Source organism: Sebastes fasciatus, chromosome 5, assembly GCF_043250625.1.
Source record: "Sebastes fasciatus isolate fSebFas1 chromosome 5, fSebFas1.pri, whole genome shotgun sequence".
NCBI classification, from domain to species: Eukaryota; Metazoa; Chordata; class Actinopteri; order Perciformes; family Sebastidae; genus Sebastes; species Sebastes fasciatus.
Window position 1 is genome coordinate 14,100,907 of NC_133799.1, and position 9,902 is coordinate 14,110,808.

General features: G+C 37.9%; 1 protein-coding gene and 1 long non-coding RNA gene across 3 annotated transcripts in view; one reads left to right on the top strand and one right to left on the bottom strand.

Moving 5' to 3' along the window:
- negr1 (neuronal growth regulator 1) overlaps positions 1 to 699 on the bottom strand; it is a 169,641-nt gene extending 168,942 nt beyond the window's left edge. Inside the window, exon 1 of one of the 2 annotated variants that reach the window (XM_074635155.1) lies at positions 207 to 699. In XM_074635155.1, coding sequence (XP_074491256.1) covers positions 207 to 376 — 170 coding nt within the window. In that variant the 5' untranslated portion in view covers positions 377 to 699. The remainder of the gene's footprint in view (positions 1 to 206) is intronic. The other variant, XM_074635156.1, reaches the window with a different exon arrangement.
- LOC141767655 (uncharacterized) lies at positions 620 to 4,274 on the top strand. Its single transcript, XR_012593906.1, has 3 exons — positions 620 to 749; positions 2,049 to 2,157; positions 4,087 to 4,274. It is a non-coding gene; the product is annotated as an uncharacterized LOC141767655 (long non-coding RNA).
- Positions 4,275 to 9,902: the final 5,628 nt, after the last annotated feature.

Below are 9,902 nucleotides of genomic sequence, written 5' to 3' on the forward strand. Positions count from 1 at the left end.
AACAAGGACGGACGGACGGGATGGAGATGGAGATGGAGGGAAAAAATGGCCTATTGTTGTGTGTTTATATCAGACGCTATGGCGATAAAAGTAGTTAACAGACACGATAAACTGGTGTTGAGGAGTGTGAGAGCTTCGGAGAAGAACAGAGAGTGAGTGTGAGCGGGAGAAAAGTGAAGTTATAGCTTATATATGTGTTGTTTTACCTCAGTAGAGCCGTGTCGCCTTGTCTGCTGACCACACTTTCCACCGAGGAATAGTCCACAGTTTGTCCAGCGGGCAAACAGGACGGCAGAAAACAGCACAGGCTGAGTATTATCGCAGTAAGCCACTGACCAGAGACACAAGCATCCTGCACCGCAATCATTATGTCCATCACAGCTGTGTTTGTGTTGCCCAAGTCTTGCCAAAAAGAGAGTGCAGAGTTAGCTTTAAAAAAAAAAACGCTTTTATTTCCACACTTTTTTGTCCTTCCTCGGAGCCCTCGTAAAGAAACAGAAACAGTCCGCCGTGTAGTATAGTTTCCCAGGTTGTGTTTTTTCTGTGCTGGATGTAGAGGAGTCCTCACTGTGCAGGGGAAAAGTGTGTACTCTCCAGTGGCTTGCACACCATCTAGTGAGGAAATGCGATGTAAAATGGGAGCAGACCTAGAAGCAGACAACCCCCAGGCTCTCTGATCCTGTTGCCATGCGGCCGTTTCCCGGGCAACCCGTTTCCCAGTGGCTGGTGATGGAGCAGTAAAAAACTAGGTAGGTATTGATACACACACCAGGAGCAATTAAAGATATCGACTTGGAGAACACCATCCCCTATTTATCTATCCACCCATAAAGGAAATGTGAGCATTTTGATGGTGGAAAAAATGGAGATGGTGACGCAGGTGTATCCCATAGGAAAACTCTGAGAAAACATACTATAATAACATCATAGAAAAGTAATATTCATAATTTTATGTCATGGTATAAATGAGTCATTTTATATGAAATGTGGAAAAATACAATTAAAATGGAAAACATACTATAATAACATCACAGAAAACTAATATTCAAAAGAATACAAAAAAAATACAATTACTCTGGAAAACCTACTATAATAACTATATCACAGAAAACTAATATTCAAAAGGGGCATCATTTTATGTCATGGTATAAATGAGTCATTTTATATGAAATGTGGAAAAAAATACATTTACTCTGGAAAAAAAATACTAAAATGACATCACAGAAACTTAATATTCAAATGGGGCATCATTTTATGTCATGGTATAAATTAGTAATTTTATATGAAATGTGAAAAAACATTATTATAAGTCCCTTTTCGGGAGATCTTGGTAATATTAGAGTGATATTTCATTAAAACTGATAAATGATAAATGATCATATAAAGCTTGATGAAGAACAGCCATTCCATCTCCAGTTTTATCCCATAGGAAAACCCTGGAAAACATACTATAATAACATCACAGAAAACTAATATTCAAAAGGGGCATCATTTTATGTCATGGTATAAATGAGTCATTTTATATAAAATGTGGAAAGAAATACAATTACTTAGGAAAACATACTATAATAACATCACAGAAAATTAATATTCATCATTTTATGTCATGGTATAAATGAATAATTTTATATGAAATGTGGAAAAAAATACAATTACTCTGGAAAACATACTAACATCACAGAAAACTAATATTCAAATGGGGCATTATTTTATGTCATGGTATAAAATGAGTAATTATATATGAAATGTGAAAAAAACATTATTATAAGTCCCTTTTGGGAGATCTTGGGAATATTAGAGTGATATTTCATTAAAACTGATAAATGATAAATGATCATATAAAGCTTGATGAAGAACAGCCATTCCATCTCCAGTTTTGAAATTTAATTTATCTTGTATATTTTAACTGGCTGGTGTGATTTTTTTCTTTGTCATCCTCAGATCCAAGACAGCAAATCAGCATTTTTAGGTGAACAACTTCTATTTTTCTAGACTTCAACCACACACATATATACAGTATGATGATTAATATCAACATTTCTTCACAGAAGTGAAACAGAGAGCATCTTCGAGGACTTCTTATCGGCAACCACCCCTGGACATGAGGCTGCAGCGCATTGACTCCCTTCCTACACTGATGCCTCTGAAAATAAAAAGGTAAAAAGACTCCAGTGGGGCCACATTCATTTAAAAGGAAAATTAAAACCACTAGACAATGTCATGCACAGACGAGAAATTTATTATATGTTGCTGTAAATGTAAATGAGTCATTTTATATGAAATGTGAAAAAACATTATTATAAGTCCCCTTTTGGGAGATCTTGTGAATATTATAGTGATATTTCATTAAAACATGCAACAAGCATGTATGGCTTCATAAAAAGAGAGAGGCAGACACAGGGGACATGCAAAGTTTGTTTTAGAGCAGCAGCCCTTCTGCATTATGCTGCTCTAAGCCTTTTTGACTTAGCCTACATAATACTTAACAGACTGTACAGCCGTAACCATGGAAATGACATACATTTCTCTGAGGTGACATGTTTGCATGGTTCTCCTCTGCATTATTGTTATGAACATAACATTTTTTCATATTATAATAATAAAATAAACTAAATCAAGCAGACTCTAAGTGTGTGCTTAAAACTGACTCAGTGTAATTTTGCAAAAATTATTATACAAAATGAGCTCTGGGGATATTCTAAGCTGGTACTGTAACCTGTATTCAAGCAACATCTTAATAGAGGTTCAAGGTTCTTTATTTGCCATTTGTCAGTTCCAGGAAATCAGTCATTGGCAATGAAAATTCTTTGGTCTCAGGTCCTTCAACAATGTTTGTAATATAAGTATATATAAAAGGGGAAATCACACAAGTAAATGTAAAAGCAGAATGATAATCTAAGGCATAAAATACTGCAGTTAAAATAAATATAATATTATACATTATACATATTTAAAACAGAAATGTAAATTTGTAATGTAGTTGATGACAGTATTTCAGATGGGAAAACTGAATGTAAACGGGATTTAGAATATGCATGATGAGAAGTAATATATGTGCACAGAGGTGTAAACAGGAATGTATTATTTAATAATGAAAAGTATTGAAATATATATATATATATATATATATATATATATATATATTTATATTTATATTTATATATATATATATATATATATATATATATATATATATACATATACAGAGGTGTAGACAGGAAAGTAGTATCTATAGAGAAGTAGTAAATATGTTATACAAAGAGGTGTAGCAGTTTGTAAAACAGTATATAAAGTATATAAAGGTAGATAAAGGAAAAGTGACAAATGATGTTTGATGAGGAGGTCAAGAGTTCAGCAGTCTTATGGCCTGTGGGATGAAGCTGTCCCTGAGCTTAATCAATCAATTAATTCTCAACCATTGAATTAATCAGCAACTATTTTGATAATCAATGAATCCGTTTTTTAAAGTCTAAATTCTCGGATTCCAGCTTCTTAAATGTGAATATTTTCTGGTTTCTTTACTCCTCTATGACAGTAAACTGAATATCTTTGAGTTGTGGACAAAACAAGACATTTGAGGACGTCATTTTGGGCTTTGAGAAACACTGATTGACATTTTTCACCATTTAATAGACCAATCAACAAATCGATTAATTAAAAAAATAATCAACAATGAAAATAATCGTTACTTGCAGCCTTACATCTTATCCCATGCAACAATTGCATGATGTTTCAGCTTGACAGATTGCGTTAGTATTTCAGAGAGCATGTGCTTAAAATATTTGTTTAAAGTTTTAAAATTGTACATAACTAATACAAATAAACTGTGGATATTCTAAATTGGTACTGTAACCGGAATTCAAGTAAGCTCCTATTCTACGGTGTTTCAGCTCTTTTATTTGTTGTTCTATTGTTGATTTTATTTTCCACTTTTGAGTTTATATCCTATATAAAAAGTATCCTATTCTTTCCCTCTGAATTCTATATAACGCTCTCCCACTGAATTCTTATACGTTTTTTTTTATTAATTTCCCCAAGAGGATCAATATACTCCCATGATATCTAATCTTAAATCTTATCTCACAGACCACAGAGCCAAGATTGCAGTCGGTGATGTTATCAAGATGCACTGTCTGGAGCTGCTCCATTGAAATTAAACGGGTCGAGTAGCTGTGAACTCCTGGACGGTTTGCTTCAGTTTTTACCCTGAAACGAGCTTCAAAGTATTGCCTTGCATTTTGGTTTAAAATAAAAAAACGGAGTCTTGAATCCTCCATGAATTCATTCTCGGCGCTGTGAGAGTTGCCTTTCCATCTTTGGTTATTATTTTATCTGTGGAGATAAATTGTTTATCGCGGTGGTATGAGAGAGCAGGAGTTGGGACACGTTTCTATTTGCAGGCCCGGTTGTGACGGAGAGCCAGGGAGCTGGTTTCATGAGGGTAAAAGGGACGTTTCACTGTGTTGGAAATGAGTCAACAATCAATGTTCCATGACAAGCAGCATTAAAATAGGGCGAGTGAAAAGTTCATCTTGTCACAAACACAAGTCTCATTTGCATAACTGAAGCTCCCTCTGCTGTTAATAGCTGTGATAATACCATCAATACCAACACTTAAACTCTGCTTCTGTGACAGAGGTGGTTTGGGCTGAGACAGATATTTTCCATCCTTCTCTTGTCAGTCACAACATTGATTTTTTATTTTATTTTCGCCGAGCCCTCAAGTTACCTCAGAAAATGAACCTTCCCATGCATGAAAGCTATAATTACAATGACTCCATTTTGTGTTAGTGCAGTGTGCGGAGGGGAGAGGAGACTGGCAGCCTCTAATATTCAACTCATAATAACCTCAGGAATTACGAACGAGATGAAAGAGATCAGGCGCTGGACTATCACAACGTCTGAGCTGTTTTGAGTAATGGATACCTCAGACATTTCTTCACAGTTTTCATAACCAGCCGTCTTTTCAAAGCCAGAGTGAAATCAATGCATGCAATTTGCTTTAATGGGGAGTGAATGAAGTGACACATACAGAAATTGCCCATTTTTTTCTCAAGACAACATGTTTCCCCAGTAGATTTAAATATATACTACTTCACAGTGTTATCGGCGTCTTTAAAAGTGAAGCATAAACCCAAGAAGAATGGCCTTGTTTGTGTGTCTGACTGTTTTAGTGGTTTATTAAGACGGTCTGCAGCATTAAAGCTGTGGTTATTGTCTTAATTTTATGCTAATGATGAGGCAGAAACCACTGAAGCATATGCTGCCTTATTTTGACTGCTCGGAGTGAATGATGAACCAAAATGCCTCGGAATAGATTCTTTAATGCTTTTCTTTGCTGTCTTATTGCATGTTGTTGTTCAGGTATATTTGGCTTTTACACACAAATTACCAACCTCAGTTTATGGAGCTAATTTATTAACCTGAGTAATGCAGTATAATGAAAGCTATTGTTTCCTGAAGTAGGTAAGTGCATGGTCATTTTTCTGTAATAGTGATTTGGTTGGCTATTATGATAATGGATGACATCCTGCAGGGAAGTGTGCCAATCGATCACAACAAAAACCGACATACGAATGCTGAGCAGTTCTATTAAATGCATCCCTGCAGCCTGGGTTTACGGGACATAAGAGAAAGATCCATAGCTGATCATATAAAGCTCGATGAAGAACAGCCATTCCATCTCCAGTTTTGAAATTTAATTTATCTTGTATATTTGAACTGGCTGGTGTGATTTTTTTACTTTGTCATCCTCTGATTCAAGACAGCAAATCAGCATTTTTAGGTGAACAGCTTCTACTTTTCTAGACTTCAACCACACACATATATACAGTATGATGATTAATATCAACATTTCTTCACAGAAGTGAAACAGAGAGCATCTTCGAGGACTTCTTATCGGCAACCACCCCTGGTCATGAGGCTGCAGCGCATTGACTCCCTTCCTACACTGATGCCTCTGAAAATAAAAAGGTAAAAAGACTCCAGTGGGGCCACATTCATTTAAAAGGAAAATTAAAAAACCACTAGACAATGTCATGCACAAACGAGAAATGAATTATATGTTGCTGACAATTCAATAAAAGGGGATAAAGTGTAAGAATTCACCTGCAACAAGACAGCCTGTTCTCATACCATTCGTAGCTATACCTACGAAAAATAATGCACTGTATTAGTATATATATATCCCACAAAATCAGTTCATATGCAATCCACGTAATCGTGAACCAGGAAGTATAAAGAGCGCTGCGTCAGGAGGAGATCGTGGTGGATGCATGTGTGGGTCAAAAGAAACACCAGACTTTAGCCCAGGAGACTGGTGTTCGTACCCCATGTGAAATCAGCTGTGCGTTCCAATACCCATACTACCATACTATTTAGTATGCCAGAAAAAGATTTAGTATGTCCCAATACATAGTATGTCAAATGCAGTATGCCAAAAATACCATGATCTCCCACTACATGCGATCATATATTGCAGCCAGCATGCTTTTCTTGGCTATTCTGACCCACAAACATCTGCACAGCAGATACAGTGGAGGAAATAAGTATTTGATCCCTTGCCGATTTTGTAAGTTTGCCCACTGACGAAGAAAAGAACGGTCTATAATTTTAATGGTAGGTTTATTTTAACAGTGAAAGACAGAATATTAAAAAAAAAATCCAGAAAATCACATCATATAAAAGTTATACATTTATTTGCATTTTATTGTGGGAAATAAGTATTTGATCCCCTAGCAACCAGCAAGAATTCTGTCCCCCACAGACCGGTTAGATTAGTCCTCTCGCTTTAAGAAAGTACTCTGAATCTCAACTCGTGACCTGTATAAAAGACAACTGTCTCAACTCATTACCTGTATTAAAGACACCTGTCCACAATCAGATTCCAACCTCTCCACCATGGGCAAGACCAAAGAGCTGTCTAAGGATGTCAGGGACAAGATTGTAGACCTGCACAAGACTGGAATGGGCTACAAGACCATCAGCAAGCAGCTTGGTGAGAAGGAGACAACTGTTGGTGCCATTATTCGGAAATGGAAGAAACACAAAATGACCATCAATCGCCCTCGGTCTGGGGCTCCACGCAAGATCTCGTCTCGTGGGGTATCGATGATCATGAGAAAGGTGAGGGATCAGCCCAGAACTACACGGGAGGAACTTCTTAATGATCTCAAGACAGCTGGGACCACAATCACCAAGAAAATCATTGGTAACACACTACGCCGTAATGGATTAAAATCCTGCAGCGCCCGCAAGGTCCCCCTGCTCAAGAAGGAACATGTACAGGCCCGTCTGTTTGCCAATGAACACCTGAATGATTCAGAGAAGGCTTGGGAGAAGGTGATGTGGTCAGATGAGACCAAAATTAAGCTCTTTGGCATCAACTCAACTCGCCGTGTTTGGAGGAAGAGAATTGCTGACTATAACCCCAAGAACACCATCCCCACCGCCAAGCATGGAGGTGGAAACATTATGTTTTGGGGGTGTTTCTCTGCTAGGGGACAGGACAACTTCACCGCATCGAAGGGAGGATGGACGGGGCCATGTACCGTGAAATGTTGGGCGACAACCTCCTTCCCTCAGCCAGGACACTGAAAATGGGACGTGGATGGGTCTTCCAGCACGACAATGACCCAAAACATACGGCCCAGGCAACAAAGGAGTGGCTCAAGAAGAAGCACATTAAGGTCATGGAGTGGTCTAGCCAGTCTCCGGACTTTAATTCCATAGAAAATCTGTGGAGGGAGCTGAAGCTTCGAGTTGCAAAGCAACAGCCTCGAAACCTTAAGGATTTGGAGATGATCTGCAAAGAAGAGTGGACCAAAATCCCTCCTGAGATGTTCGCAAACCTGGTGACCAACTACAAGAAACATCTGACCTCTGTGCTTGCCAACAACAGTTTCTCCACCAAGTACTTAGTCATCTTTTGCTAGGGGATCAAATACTTATTTCCCACAATCAAATGCAAATCAATTTATAACTTTTATATGATGTGATTTTCTGGATTTTTTTTTTTTATATTCTGTCTCTCACTGTTAAAATAAACCTACCATTAAAATTATAGACCGTTCATTTCTTTGTCAGTGGGCAAACTTACAAAATCGGCAAGGGATCAAATACTTATTTCCTCCACTGTATATGAGCAAGAGGGTTAAAGTTCAAGGCGTAATGTTATGATGAAGTAGTATGCCCCAATTGTATGCCATCTGCATGCAACAGTACGTACTTTGTAAGGGCAGCTGCAGTATGTACTAAAAGTAAAAAAAAGTATGCGATATGGAACGCAGAGCAGAATGGTGCCTTCAAATGAAACTCGTGTTTACAACATGGATAGTCGTGTACACAATATGCTTGGCATTCAAGTGGTTAAGTCATGAGAACACTGCTGCCGAGCAACGGCAATATAAACGTTACTGTCGGTGTCTAGAAGCCACAGAGGCTAACAATTTAGCAAGCTAGCAAGTGGGTAACATAATGCAGTAAATGCAAAGGCATAATGACAGAGGAAAAAAGATGAGGCTGTTGGGAATATCAACATTTTCCTCAGAACTATTAGAAAATTACAAAGGAAAACAATATATGACTTAAATTAAAATATATTCACTTATTATGCAACAAAAGATTAACTTCCATGGCCTCCGCCATTTCTGACAACGTCAACAAACCCGTCACAACTCGTAAACTCTGAGCTATCAGAAACTTTCCACTTATGAGGTTGTGCATACCACAAGGGGGGGAGTGGGGGGGGCGTTCATATTGACTCTTCTCGTGAACACAGTGAACACAAACACGACCCCATTTGAAGGCACTAAAAGTCAACGTTGATGTATTTGTCACGTAACTTACGTCCACAAGTTTTGTTGCCTAAACCAAACCGAGTTGTTTTCTGCGAAGACGGAGGTTTATTTTGAAAAGACTGAAGCGGAAATTGACACGTCATGCGTCAAGTGTTGCTGGACATTTGTAGGAAAACACACAAAAAAATGAGGAATAACTTTTCGTTTGATATCATACAAACGGTTGTTTGAGGATAGGCTGTACAAGATGATGGTTTGATAAACCTTTGACAGTAGATTTTAAGCTTTGAGATCTGTTATACCTGTTGGTAACAGTCACATGAAGGCAGAGGATTACAACAAAAAGTAGATTGAAAAGGCTCCTCCTGCACATTCAGAATCAAACAGCATCTGAGATATGACATTCAGCTTTGAAAAGAGGCTGACCTGTCTTTCTAGGAAATACAAAAACATGACAACCTTGATGCCTTTGCTTTTGCCTTGAGTTCTTCACATACCAAATTCTATTATGTTATAGATCGACACCTGCACTTGTCTGAGTAGAAAGTAATGTATTACATTGCTCAAACTGTATAGTACAGTGGACAAAACTCATTTTGAATGAACTATAGAGTTTGATATATGTAGCCCTCCAGCGGTGATTTATTTTGAGCCTCTCTTTTCTTTGCTTTTCCTGCGCTGCCCGTGTGGGACAAAACCTACAACACTCATGAGTCATAACTGATTTGTACTTTCAGACAGCACCTACCATATTTCATACATGGCGGAGAGTTCAAACAGCTCTCCAGAGTCATTAAATAACGCAGGAAACAGATCTTTAAGCCCCGAGAGTGACGTTCACTACGAACTTTCTCCAGGATGTGCAGCACAGCCTGACAGGTGAAATTAAAAGAGGGAGGGAGTGAAAAGTTCATCTTGTCGCAAAATATATTGAGGAGAGGCAGCGCTGAGACGTTACTGACATCTTTATAGGACATAGTGTAGTTTCTTGTTAATTCTCATTGCTTAAATGTGGAACAGCTGTCTGGAACAGTTGAGTGCCCAGTTGGCTGGATGCAGAGTGGTCCGTGGTGTATCAAGTAGGCTTTAGGCTACATAATAATG